The following is a 13,971-nucleotide window of genomic DNA, read 5'->3' on the forward strand; positions in this document are numbered from 1 at the left end:
GCCGCGCGCCCGCAGCTTCCGGCCCCGCCCACCGCCGCGCGCCCGCAGCTTCCGGCCCCGCCCGCCGCCGTGAGCGCCTGTCGCGCAGGCGCGGTCGGGGAGCTCTCCCGCGGTGGTTCCCGCGCTCGGAGGTCGGGGTCCGCGCTCCGGAGCCCGCCCTGCGAGGTGCTCGGCCGGGCCGGGCAGCAGCTCCCCGCGGCTGCTTGCGCCAGCGGGAGGACCCAGCGCCGGCAGCCCGCTCCGCCTCCGGTGCCTGCGCTCTCCGTGGGGGCCGTGCCCGGTGCCCGGCTGGCACCCCGAGCCTGAGCTGGGCGGCCGGTGTGGAGGTCGGGCTGACCCGGCTCGGGGGGCTGCCTTCACTCCTGCCGACGTGCAAAGCAGGGCCCTCGAGCCCTCGGGGTCGCAGGGTGGAGCAACGGCAGGGGCGGGGGCAGCCGGGGTTGGACGAGGGGCCGACGGCTGCGGGGTCCAGGTAGGAAGCCGACGCCGCTTCACACGTGCTCCCTCCCTTCGTGCTCCAGGAACACGGACCGGTAGGCTGCAGCTCAGAGGTTGCCTGCTTGGCCGAAGTCGCACAGCTTTCCAGCCGAGTATCTGCGTTTGCTGAATGTCTGACCCAGAGAAGCTGGGTGTTAGTACAGTACAGAAGATACAGAGCTGGCACGGTTTGAGTCCAAGAAATGCCGAGATGTATACTTGCATTTTTTTTTTTAAGATTTTATTTATTTATGAGAGACACCCAGAGAGAGGCAGAGACACAGGCAGAGGGAGAAGCGGGCTCCCCTGGGTCTCCAGGTCACGCCCTGGGCTGAAGGCAGACGCTCAACCACTAAGCCACCCGGGCTGCTTTATACTTGCATTTTTAAAAAATATTTTGTTTTTTTATGCAACAGAGCAAGAGAAGCAGAGACACAGGCAGAGGGAGAAGCAGACTCCATGCAGGGAGCCCGACGTGGGACTCGATTCCGGGACCCTGGAGTCATGCCCTGGGGCAAAGGCAGGTGCTAAACCTCTGAGCAACCCAGGCTGCTTTATATTTGTGTATTTTAAATACTTAACACCATCCATTTGGATTAAAAAAAAATCCAGGAGATCCGACTGACGAGAGTAAAGGTTGTTTAGGGCCCTGGAAGACCCAATTTTTTGGACCTCAGAATTTATTTAGGTGAGTTCTGTCTTTCAATAGTTGGGCTGAGCAAAGCTGTGCACTAGGTTATTTGGCGCATTCACAAGTAATAACTCCTTGCCTGGGTTATGAGCTGAATAAAGAAAAGCCCAGGGCCTGACTTCACTAAGAAACGTTGACATCAGGATATTAAGAATTTTGTGTCCCAGATCCCTCATTTTCTACTCATGACTGTGGAGGTCATATACCAAGTGATCAGACCTGCACAGAAAAGAACAGAGGCCCTACACATTAAAGCAAAATAGACTGAGATTGACAAAGAGGTACCCGCCCCAAATTCATGCACTGAGGTCCAGGGAAAAGGCTCATTCATATCCAGCTGAATAACTTCTCATATCACTGAGCAAAGTAGATGGCATTTGGCCCAGGGTCTCATTCGGAGCCAGTCTGTGTTCCATGAGGGCCTGCTCTGCCTGGAACCGGGAGCAGTTCCCCAACTATCACCAGTGGCACCCCACCTTTACAACCTTGGCCACAGACACATACACCTGTGTCTGTCTTGAAGGCAGTTTGCTAAACACATTTAAAAGAGGAACACCATAGCATTACCTTAAATCACTTCCCACTTTAACAAAGTACCTATAAAATATACACACAGTGAAAATACTCTGGTGCTGTAATCTAGCTAAATGCCAGCATGTGCAGAAAAACTGTGAAACTGAGGATTTTGTAGGAATCTGAGATCAGCAAGTGTTGGAGAAGTGATAAGGAGTCACACCAACAGAATTTTTTTTTTGTATAATCAGCAAAATTCAAAGAGAACAGAAGAGGGAAGTTCCCCTTTCTCCCTCCAGGATTCAGTGTTATTGAAGGCGGAATGTGCGCATCCTCTAAAATTATCTGGGAAGTGGCCACAGGTGGGAGAGTACCTCCTTAAAATGGAGGACCTTGAGAGCAGGAAGGTGGCCAACTATTTCCAAAAGAGGAGGCTCTCAGTAGGAGCCCGGAGTGTCACTCTGTCCCCGGCCAATTAACAGATACGTGTTTAATGCCTAGTTGGTTAGATACTGAGCCAAGCACAGGAAATAGCAAAATGACGGGGCCGGACCCAGGCCCCGCCCTCCAGGGCCTTGAAGCCCATTTGTGTGGTAGGGAAAGTCAAGAGATAGGTGCTGTAGGCAGGTGCAGACTAGTGTTAAGGAGTTCAGGTGGCTGGGTTGAGAGGGAGTAGGGTGGAGCTGCTGGGGCCAGTATTCAGAGAACCCTTCCCAGGAGGTGACAAATTTGAGGCAAGACTTGAATGATGAAAAGGAGCCAGCTGTGAGGACAGGGAGACTGCGTGTGTTTCCTAAGAGGCTTTGTGTGTTGGGCGGGGGGGGGGGGGGGGGGGGGGTGGGGGGGGGTGGTAGGGGGAGGCGTGGAGGAGGGGGAGGCAGTAGGGAGATGGGGTCACGGAGGCTGGTGGGACACAGAAGCCTGTACGCCACAGCCAGGAGTTTGGATTTTACCTGCATTGCAGATGGAGGTGTTTAAAGTTATGAGATAACAAAATTTGAGCTGAAAGAGCTCCTGCTGGCAGCTCAGTAGAGAACTGAAACATGAGTGGTGATCAGGAGACCAGTGAGTAGGGCTTGCACTACAGTTGTGGCAAGGAGACTCTGACTTGAGAGGGTGGCAAAGTCGTGTATTAACAGGTGTCACATGAGCCAGGATGCAGAAACTGCAGGCACAGGAGACTCTAAAGGGTCAAACCTCTTCTCCCCCACTCCCACAAGGTCCCTAGGGTACGGCTCTGGGTGAGAGGAAGCATGTCAGAGTGGTTCAGGTCTTGTGTTCTGGGGCTGGATGGCTTAGATCCAAATGCAGATTCACCTACTCGCTGGCTGTGTGGCCTATGTGTTATTTCACCTACATATGCCTCAGTTTCCCCCTCCACAGAATGTAGCTAATAATAGCACATACCGTCCAAGATGGCTATAGTTAAGTAACATGATCCAGGTAAGGTGATCAGGATAGTACCGGGCACAGAACACATCCTCAAAAATCTTGTTTTATCACTACTTAACTTCCTGTTATCTTTTTTGATTTACTTATGTCAACTTCTAATTAGGTGAGCCCAAGATAGTCTCTTCCCTGTAGATAAAACTGCTTGCCCAGTTCATGTAGTCAGAATGTGATGGGCCATGATTTTAATCCTGGCCCCAGTGAGTCCAAAGTTCCTGATCCTTAGCCCATGAGACGTTGCCTGCCATGTATTTTAGGCGGGTGTGTGTGTGTGTGTGTGTGTGTCTCATTTTGCTTCTGATTTTTCAGCTGGTGAACCGAATGGGTGACTTGGCTCATCTTGCCAAGTCAAATGTTGCCCTCCCAGCCCTGGATGGTGGTCAGGGGAAGAGCTATCCCCTGGAAACTTCCCTGGGGCCAGACAGTGGGGGCACATTCTCAGATTTGTCCTGAAGCTAGCCGGCTTTCATCTTGAGTCAGCACAGATTGCTGGGCCAGGCAAAGCACCTGTAATTTCTTCTCTGCCTCTTTTAAAATGTTGACTGTACTCTTTCACATCCTCTCCTCCAAATCAAAAACTTTCAGAGCAGAAACTAGAGGCCCAGTGCAGAAGGATATGCCCCAAGTCACAAGGCATCGGCAGAGCTAGGCCCCTGCCTCTTCCTGCCCATGCTTGCCTGTAGCCAGTCCAGCCTCTGCCCCCTTAGTTGTTGGGAGATGATCTCACATTGTTGAGGTGCTCGATTTATGCCAAGCACTGCGCTAGGCACAAGGTTCATGCTTCTCAAAATGTGATCAACAGCACCTCAGGCCCACTCCAGACTTGAGCCAGAAACTTGGAGGGCATCTTGTTACAATAATTTTTATTATCTATATTTAAAGATTTGAGAGAGAGAGAGGGATGCCTGCGTGGCTCAGTGGTCGAGCGCCTGCCTTCAGCCCAGGGCGTGATCCTGGAGTCCCGGGATCGAGTCCCATGTCGGGCTCCCTGAATGGAGCCTGCTTCTCCCTCTGCCTGTGTCTCTGCCTCTCTCTGTGTATCTCTCAAGAATGAATAAATAAACTCTTAAGAAAAAAAAGATTGGAGAGAGAAAGTGTGCCTGCATGTGCACCTGCATGCACGAGGCAGGGAAGCGGTATAGGGGGAGAGAGAGAAGGAGAGTTATCTTTTTAAGATGTTATTTATTGGGATCCCTGGGTGGCGCAGTGGTTTAGTGCCTGCCTTTGGCCCAGGGCGCGATCCTGGAGACCCGGGATCGAATCCCACGTCGGGCTCCCGGTGCATGGAGCCTGCTTCTCCCTCTGCCTGTGTCTCTGCCTCTCTCTCTCTCTCTCTCTGTGACTATCATAAATAAATAAAAATTAAAAAAAAAAAAGATGTTATTTATTTATTCACGAAACAGAGAGGCAGAGACACAGGCAGAGGAAGAAGCAGGCTCCATGCAGGGAGCCCGATGTGGGTGGGACTCGATTCCAGGACTCCAGGATCAGGTCCCAAGCTGAAGGCAGGCGCCCAACCACTGAAGCCACCCAGGCGTCGCGAGGAGAGAATCTTAGACTCTCCACTGAACCTGGAGCTCCACTCCAGCTAGATCTCATGACCCTGAGATCATGACCTGAGCCTTATCCAAGAATCGGACACTACTGAATACTCCACCCAGGTACCCCTACAATATATATATTTTTAAAGATTTTATTTATTCATGAGAGACATAGAAAGAAGCATAGACATAGGCAGAGGGAGAAGCAGGCTCCATGCAGGGAGCTCGATGCAGGATTCGATCCCAGGACTCCAGGATCATGACCTGAGCTGGAGACAGATGCTCAACCACTGAGCCACCCAGGTGTCCTGAAAGGCTTTTCTAAAGAATCTTGTATTTTACTCCCAAGTTCCTAAACCCAGTTTCCTTTCAAAGAGTTTTGAAGTTGTATCTGTTTGGGCTAAGTGCAAGCTCCCAACTACTCCAAAGAGCCAGTCTAACTGCCTTGCCCTGTGGGATCGGGTAGGAGCCAGAGGTGGCTTTTAGAGCCCTAACCTCTCTGTGAGATCCCCAATCCTGGGAGCCCTGAGGATATTCCTCCCAAGGGCAGCGACTATGCCCAGCCACCAGAGCTGAGGAGTAGGATTCTCTCACCTTCCACTTCTAAAGGAATGGCACTGAAATAAACCTGGTCTTTGGAGTCACATATGCCTGGACTTGAACCTCAATCTTGGGACAAAGTTCTTGTTCCATTTCCCAAACTGAAGACAGGGATACCACCACCTACCTTGCAAGGTTGTTAGGAAGATAAGAAGGCAACCTAGCACAGGGAGGGTGGGTCTCAGTGAGCACTAAGCCTTGGAAGTTCAGAGCCTGCTTCTTGTTCAAACCTTTAGGGACACCTGGGTGGCTCAGCAGTTAAAGTGCCCGCCTTCAGCCCAGGGTGTGGCCCTGGAGTCCTGGGATCAAGTCCATCCCAGCATGGAGCCTGCTTCTCCCTCTGCCTCTCTCATGAATAAATAAATAGAAAATCTTTAAAAAACAAACACCTTTATACAGGACCTTGTTGGGGACCGATCCTATTGCTTGGTGCTGCTTCTCTGCTGATTTGGAAACTCGAATTCAGGGATTCTCTCTAAACCCCTACATATGCCAGCGTTGACAGCCTCTTAAAGGGAGCCCGATGCCAGCTCCGCCACTTATTGGCTATGCAATCTTGGGGCAGTTTGACCCATCTCTGCCTCAGTTCCCTCATCTGAAAAGTAGAGGATAATTGGATTCCCCACTTCATAGCATGTTGGGAGGATTAAACAGATTAATCCATGTAACGCACTTCCAACTGTGCCTGACACACAGCAGACGCATTTGCTATTAACATCTCCAGTGTCCCCTTCCCGTATTTCTCTAGCAAATGCATAAGTCTTGGCACTCTATACTTAGTCTCCTCGTCTAAGTCTTGGGTAAAAAGAGGTAACCTCCCCCTTCTCCAGTTCCCCACCGCGAAGAACATGCTTCCAGGAACCCCCTGGGCCACTTCTAACCGCTAGCTGGCCAAGCTACAGGGTGATTATTTCCTTGGGCGAGCCAAGAGCAAACACTGCAGCCCTCTAACACGGTTACTTCCTGGGGCTGGAATATCCACAGGAAGTCCTGTGGGGAAGAGCTCGGCCAAGACAGTCATTCCGAGCAAGGGATTAGTGCCCTGACGAATCTGCCGCAACCTCCGCAGGCGCCCTCCCCACCCCCCACCCCCCACCCCGGGGGCCGGCCTCGCTCACGGGCAGGTCGCTAACTCCGCTCTTCCCTACTGGGTTCTCGAGCCCAGGAGCCCAGATGTGAACCCAGATGTGAGCCCGTACGAGAAAGCCAGACAGACACAAAGGTGCACGCTCCGAGCGGCTGGCCCCTTTACTGGCATTGGGACGGCTCCTCTCCGCGCGCGAGGGCGCACAGCGCACTAACCCATGCCCGCCCTCGCCCCGCATCTGTGCAAACTCGAGCTCGAATTCTCCAGGGTCCGTGCGCCGCTTAACCCCGAACAAGAGCGAGTACTCGAATCAAAAGGGGTCGAGCAACGGGAAGGCGTCGGCGGGCGGCGCCCCGGGGAGGGACGGCGCTAGGCCTCCAGGTCGAAGTCGTCGCGCTCCTCGTTGTACTCCAGCACGTGGCGCCGGATCCGGGACGAGTCCACCCAGGTGACGAAGTCCTCCATGCTGCGCGTGACGAGGAAGGCGGGGTCGGTGACCACGTCGGGGCCCACGCGCACGTGGCCCTGCTCCACGAAGGCCACGGCGGCCTGGAGGTGCTGCGCCATGCGCAGCTTCAGCAGCACGGTGGGCAGGCGGCGGCGGCAGAAGGCCGAGGCGGTGACCGAGTCGCAGAGCGCGAGCGAGCCGCGCGTGGGCACCAGGCCGAGGGCGTACAGCTTGTCCAGCAGCGCGGCCGAGGCGCGCACGCGGAACGGGTCTCGCTCGGGGAGGTCGCGCAGACGCCGCGCCAGCTCGCGCACCGCCCGGCTCAGCTGGTTGTAGCGCGTGTAGTCCTCCCGCCGCTGCAGCCGGTACCGCCGCAGCACGCGCAGCTCGTGCAGGTTGTGGTCGGTGGCCTCCCAGTTCAGGAAGTCCACCTGCTTCAGCAGCTTCTGCTCGTGGAACTTCAGCTTCCGCACCATGATGGCGGCTCCCGGGGCCTCCAAAGCCGACGCCTCGACCGCGCCGCCGAGCGCCCGCGCGACTTCCGCCCAGGCCGGCCCAATGAGAGGACGGCCTCGGGCCACGCCCTCCGCCCCCATTGGTCAGGCCGGAGCCACGCCCCCGCCAGCCACGTCACTATCTCGCGTTGCTTCCCGCGTTGCCGGAAGTAGGGCCGAGGTGCTGGCGGTGGGGCGGCTGGCGCGGCCGCGGCCCGGGCAGGTGCTCTTCCTTTAGACCTTTTTCTTGTTGTTGTTTTAAACCTCCTCGTGGTGTTCAGTCACGAGGACTGTATCCCCAGTGCAGCAGTCGTTCAGTCCCACTCAGACTTATGCCTGTTAGAGTCTCCCAGGTGAGTCCGCTCCGGGAAGCTGAGGTCAGGCCGGGCGGAGACAGGTGCCGGCTGTGCTGGTTCGGCGGGCTGCGCGGCGCTCCCGGTGCTCTCGGTGCTCCCGGCGGTCGCGGTGCTCCCGGTGTCACGGTCCTCCGGTGCTCCCGGCGGTCGCAGTCCTCCCGGTGCTCTCGGTGGCCGCGATGCTCCCGGCGGTCGCGGTCCTCCCGGTGGCCTTGATGCTCCCGGCGGCCGCGGTCCTCCCGGTCCTCCCGGTGGCCTCGATGCTCCTGGCGGCCGCCGGTCCTCCCCGTGCTCGCGGTGGCTGCGATGCTCCCGGCGGTCGCGGTCCTCCCGGTGGCCGCGATGCTCCCGGTGGCCGCGATGCTCCCGGCGGCCGCGGTCCTCCCGGTCCTCCCGGTGGCTTCGATGCTCCCGGCGGCCGCGATGCTCCCGGTGCTCGCAGTCCTCCCGGTCGTCGCGATGCTCCCGATGCTCCCGGCGGTCGCGGTCCTCCCGGTGCTCCCGGTGGCCGCGGTGCTCCAGCTGCTGGGAGCTTCCCGGCGCCGCCCGGTCTAGGGGGGCCCGACGCTGGCGAGCCTGCAGGAACCCCGACTGCCCGGCCGCTTCCTCGCCCTCACAGAGGCCTCCCCGAAAGCTGTATTAGCAGATGTGCCAGGTGACTCATCGAACCTAGCAGGTCCGAGACACCTGGATTCAAGTACACACCCCGAGCTCACTCGAATTAGCCCGACCGGGTGGACTTCTGGTCACCCGGCACCGAGCTGAATACATTCAACGCTCTTCGGCTCCTTCGGTCTGTAAGTCACATACACGAAACCGGTCTGTTTGCCTGGGCCTTTGACGCCATCTAGCTTCCTCGCTGATCATTTTTAGTTTTGTACGGGAGTTTCATTGTCCTTTTAAGTACGATACTTACTATGTGGGAAATGATACATGTCAGTGTAAGTTATACATGTTAAGTTACAAAGTATAATGAGGATACTTAGGAACCCAACAGCCAGCTTAAGAAAAATGTCACCAGGACCACTTCCATCGACCTACTCCGGCCACTTCTCCAGCCAGAGGTAATGGTATCTATGCACCTGGATTTTTGTGTTCATTTTCCCCTTTTGCTTAAAAAGAAAAAAAAAAAGTTTTATCATTGCACATGCATCTCTAAATATGTTGAGAACCTTCTTATTTCAAAGTGGAGCCAGTAGACCGGCACAGAGCTTTTTGGAAATGCAGTATTTTAGGCCGATTCCTGACCCACAGAATGACAGCCACTGCTTAACAAGATTCCCCAGGTAATTTGTATACACGTATACATGCCAATTTTGCAGATATGGTTAAATTAAAGATTTTGAAATGGCGAGAATACGGACACCTGAGTGGGTTCAGCGGTTTAGCGCCGCCTTCAGCGCAGGGCATGATCCTGGAGACCCCGGATCGAGTCCCACATTGGACTCCCTGCATGGAGCCTGCTTCTCCCTCTGCCTGTGTCTCTGCCTCTCTGTGTGTGTCTCTCGAATAAATAAATAAAATATTTGTAAAAAAAGAAATGGTGAGAATATGCTCAGTTATCTGGGTGGGTCTCATGTTGTCGTCAGTGTCCTTATAAGTGAAAGAGGGAGGCAGAGGAATCAGAGGAGATAGATGATGAAAGCAGAAATCTGAATATGTGAGAGGGAGCTTTGAAGATGACGGGGAACCCAAAGCAGAGGAGTGTTGGCAGCCTCTAGTAGCTGGAAAAGGCAAGGAAACAAATTTTTCCTTAGAGCCTCCAGAACATAGTCTTGAGATCCAGTTTGGATTTCTGTAAAACAATAAACGCGTGTTGCTTTAAGCCACCCAAGTTTCTGGTAATTTGTTACAGCAGCAATAGAAAACTAATACAATTTCCTCTTTTTTCCTAATTGATTTGAAGGATGTTCTTTATGTATTATGGATATTAATCCTTAACCAGTTATATATAGAACAAATATCTTCTCCCAGCTTGCGCTGCATCCCCACCCTTCATAGTCCCCCCAGCCTCACTCCATCCTCAGCCTTTGCTCAGCATGTCTGCAGTAGGACTCTTGGTTAACTTCCTTCTCCCCAGACAATAAACAGTAAAAACTAAACCATATGTGTTAGCAAGTGATAAATGTTATGAAACAAAACTGAGCAGGATATAGGAGAGCTTAGGCTAATGAAGGGCTGTAGTTTTAAATAGGGCATGTCAGGGTAGGTTTTATTGAGAAGGTGATATTTTATAGGGATTTAGCCATGTAGATATCTAGGGAGAGAGTATTTCCGAAAGAGACACAGTCTACAAATGCCTTAAGACAGGAATGTGGGGCAGCCCAGGTGGCTCAGTGGTTTAGCGCTGCCGTCAGCCCAGGGCGTGATCCTGGAATCCCGGGATCCAGTCCCACGTCGGGCTCCCTGCATGGAGCCTGCTTCTTCCTCTGCCTGTGTCTCTGTCTCTCTCTGTGTCTCTCATGAATAAATAAATCTTAAAAAAAAAAAAAAAAAAAAAGACAGGAATGTGCCCAGCATATCAGAAGAGTAACAGAGCCGTCTTGGTTGGAGCAGTGGGCTAGGAGGGGAGGAAAGGGGGTTCTGATGACAGAAATTCATAGACCTTTGAGTAATTAAGGACTTTGGTTTTTATGTTTGTGAGATGAAGATACTGAATGGTATGGCAGAGGATTGACATCTAACTTATGTTTTTTGTTGCTTTTTTAAGATTTTTTATTTATTCATGAGAGACACAGAGGCAGAGACACAGGCAGAGGGAGAGGCAGGCTCCCCGAAATGAGCCCGATGTAGGACTTGATCCTGGATCCTGGAATCACACTCTGAGCCGAAGGCAGATGCTCAACCGCTGAGCCATCCAGGCGTCCCATAAGTTATGTTTTAAATAGATCACTCTGACTGCCATGTTGAGAATAGACTGTCAGGAGGCAGGGGTGGAAACAGATCATTAGGAAGCTGTTGCAGTGATCTGGGTGAGAAAGACAGCTGGGACCAGGAGAGAAGAATCTTTTTTTTTTTTTTTTTTTTTGTATTTTATTTATTTATTCATGAGAGGCACAGAAAGAGGCAGAGATGTAGACAGAGGGAGAAGCAGGCTTCCTCTGGGGAGCCCAATGCAGGACTCGATCCTAGGACCCGGGTATCATGACCTGAACCAAAGGCAGACACTCAACCACTGAGCCACCCAGGTGCTCCACAGTAGCAAGAATCTGATGTGAGAGGAGTCCCACAAATGATGAGAGTCAAGGACGGCTCCAGTTTTTGGCGTGAGCAAGTGGTAGAAACTTCTCATCACTCAAGGGAAGGCTGCCAAGTAGAATAGGTTTGGGGGGCAGTATCTGGTATTGCTTGGGACATATTGGGTTGGAGGTGTCTATTAGACATCCTAGGGGAGATGTCAAAGAGAAAGCCATTTGAGCCTGGAATTCTAGATAAAGGCCTAGGCTGGAGATTAAAATAAAAAATTGAGTTGTTATTGGTAGAGAGATGGTATGTCAAGCCATGAGTCTGGGCGAGGTCATCAAAATAGTGAATATGATAGACAAGCGGACCACTTTCTGTAGTCTATAGTGTTACAAATTATTGGAGAGAGGAAGATGAACTAATGAGGTAGAAGGGAAACCAGGAGAGTATGGTTTCCCCAGTGGAAGTGAAGGAAGTGTATCCAGGGGGAAGGAGTCCTCAACCTGGTCCCATGGTACTGAGAGGTTGAGTAAGAGGGGAACTGAGAATAACCATTAGGTCATTAATGACTTTGACCTTGATAATAATAGTTTCAGTTGGGCAGCCCCGGTGGCTCAGCGGTTTCGCTCCACCTTCAGCCCAGGGCATGATCTTGGAGTCCCGGGATCGAGTCCCATGTCGGGCTCCCTGCATGGAGCCTGCTTCTCCCTCTGCCTGTGTCTCTGTCTCTGTCTCTCTCTGTGTCTCTCATGAATAAATAAATAAAATCTAAAAACAAAAAAATAGGGATCTCTGGGTGGCGCAGCGGTTTAGCGCCTGCCTTTGGCCCAGGGCGCGATCCTGGAGACCCGGGATCGAATCCCACATCAGGCTCCCGGTGCATGGAGCCTGCTTCTCCCTCTGCCTGTGTCTCTGCCTCTCTCTCTCTCTCTCTCTCTCTCTCTCTGTGACTATCATAAATAAATAAAAATTAAAAAAAATATATAAAATAAAAACAAAAAAATAACAGTTTCAGTGGAGTGTGAGGGTGCAAGACTGGCTTGAGGGGTTTAAGAAGAGAAAGGGAGGAAAGAAATTTCAGGCAGCTAGTATAGATGGCTATTTTGAGGAATTTTGCTCATGCATGCAAAGAAATGGGGCAGTAGTTGGTGGGGGGAACTAGAGTGGAGAATCTATTTTTTAAAGATGTGGGTTGACTCTTTCCTCAGTACCCACAGCTTGTTGGATGCCATTCCAGTCTATTCTACTTCCATAAACTCCCAGATTTACTTCTCTCCAGCCAGTACCCTGTACTGTCTCAGGCTCTCATCATCTCACGTGCATGTATTGCACTGTACCCATTTTGCCACCAGTGGGGTCAGACTGGGAGCCACTGGCTGCAGCTCTCCCTTGCTGACTCTTTTCTTAAAGGAGGAAATTTGGGCACTTGGATGGAGAATGGATGCTGTTTGCCGAGCATGAGTCAGGGCCCAGGCAGAAAAGAGAGAACACACTCCAATTAGAATAATGTAAGGAAAAAAAAAAAAAAAGAATAATGTAAGGAGAATTGAATAAAGAGACTTTGTCCTAAGGGAATGGGCAGGGTATAGGGAAACCACAAAGATTAGTGCTGTTTCCTGAGACTAGCAACTTGGGGGCTGTGTTACCCCTAGACTTGAAGAGGGTCACTGGAAGGGAGGGAATGGAAGATGCTGGTACTGTGTGGAAATGTCTGAGAGGCTCAAGAGAATTTTCCCCAAGAACCTGGAAGTAAGTATGGCTCCTAAGAGTTAGAAAAACCCACCCAGAACAGATGTGGGAGAAAGCCCAAGATGGTTGGTCTGTGAATGTGTGGCTGAGGTGTTTGGGAGCCAACTAAAGGCCATCAGGGTGGTGGCTGGACTGGGATCCTGGCTGGGTGAGCAGAAGTCCTATCGATTGTATTAAGGGAGCTAATAAAGGTAAAATGTGTACAACAGTGTGTGGCACTAACATCGCAGTTGCTGTTAGGCTCAGCTTGGGCAGAGGCTATGTGAATGAGGAGAGATCACAGAGAAGGGGTGTCCCAAAAGTAGCTGGGGGAGACCTACTCCAGCTCTGGTTGGAGGAGGAGGAGGACGATGACCCAAATGCTTAGAATCAGGGCTGGCCCTGTCGTGGAGGATGAGATCTCAGTGTTTCTTGGCTGAAAGACTTGTTACACCATCTCCTCATCCTCTCATGGGGTTTGGGGGGGGGGGAAATGAGTGGGGAAAATTTGAGAGGAAGACAAACCATGTAAGACTCCTAACTCTAGGAAACAAAGGGTTGCAGAAGAGGGGGTAGGTGGGGGAATGGGGTAACTGGGTGACAGGTATTAAGGAGGGCACACAACGAGATGACCACTGGGGTCCACTGAGCTAACCTGGTAACTGGGCTTCCTAAGGGGTGGCCCAGCCTGCCGTGATCCGTTGGTGCAAAAATTCAGGTCTGCCTGACAGTCGCATTTCTGTGTGCAGTTGAATACCCGGCCTGGTAACTACCCCACCACGGTGAGCCCTCGGTAACGTATGCGATTGTCCGATCCCTGTGTTGAACACCTGACACTAATATAATATTGTATGTCAACTACAATTACAAATAAAGCTTTAAAACCTGGCCTTCTGGGGTTTGTACCTAAGCCTTTATTCAGGTCACATGTCAGCCCTGCAGAGGGAGTTGGATCTACTGGCTGTGCCAGTGAAATTGGGTTTTGGAGCCTTCTACCCCTCCCAACAGCCGAAGGCGCCCATGTTTAGCAGCTCCCCCTTGCGCCAGCTAATCCGCAACAAGTAGGAAAAGTCAGAATGAGGAGGAAGGAAGTTCTAGCTAGAACACGGCTCCAGGGCATGGCCTGGAAGAGGAGTAGGGGCTAAAGCCTCCGTCTCACCTCAGGCACCTCCTCTTCCGGGAAGCCTTCCTTGGTCCTTGCTCCACCCAGGCTGGGATAGGTGCCCTCCCAGGCACATTTCGTGGCACTGGTCCCGCTGAGTAGGGAGTTACCTGCCTACCTCTCCTGACTTCTGGAAGGTAGGGACGACATCTTATCTTTGTAGCCCAGGGGGCCTGATAGAGAATGATAACTCTGTGAACGCTCCTTTGAGTGCACGACTGAATGCATGAGCTCGACCCAGG

General features: G+C 52.4%; 1 protein-coding gene across 1 annotated transcript; it reads right to left on the reverse strand.

The window, feature by feature from the left end:
- Positions 1-6,494: 6,494 nt before the first annotated feature.
- IMP3 (IMP U3 small nucleolar ribonucleoprotein 3) lies at positions 6,495-7,363 on the reverse strand. The gene has a single exon (XM_038581045.1). It carries the CDS (start codon positions 7,280-7,282, stop codon positions 6,728-6,730), a length of 555 nt encoding a protein of 184 aa, XP_038436973.1. The 5' UTR covers positions 7,283-7,363; the 3' UTR covers positions 6,495-6,727.
- Between the last annotated feature and the right edge of the window lie 6,608 nt (positions 7,364-13,971).

The sequence above is a fragment of the Canis lupus genome, chromosome 30 (genome assembly GCF_011100685.1).
Source record: "Canis lupus familiaris isolate Mischka breed German Shepherd chromosome 30, alternate assembly UU_Cfam_GSD_1.0, whole genome shotgun sequence".
In the NCBI taxonomy this organism is placed as follows: Eukaryota; Metazoa; Chordata; class Mammalia; order Carnivora; family Canidae; genus Canis; species Canis lupus.

Excerpts from the sequence above, each read along its gene's own strand:
- IMP3 (XM_038581045.1), bottom strand. The coding sequence starts at position 7,282 with ATGGTGCGGAAGCTGAAGTTCCACGAGCAGAAGCTGCTGAAGCAGGTG.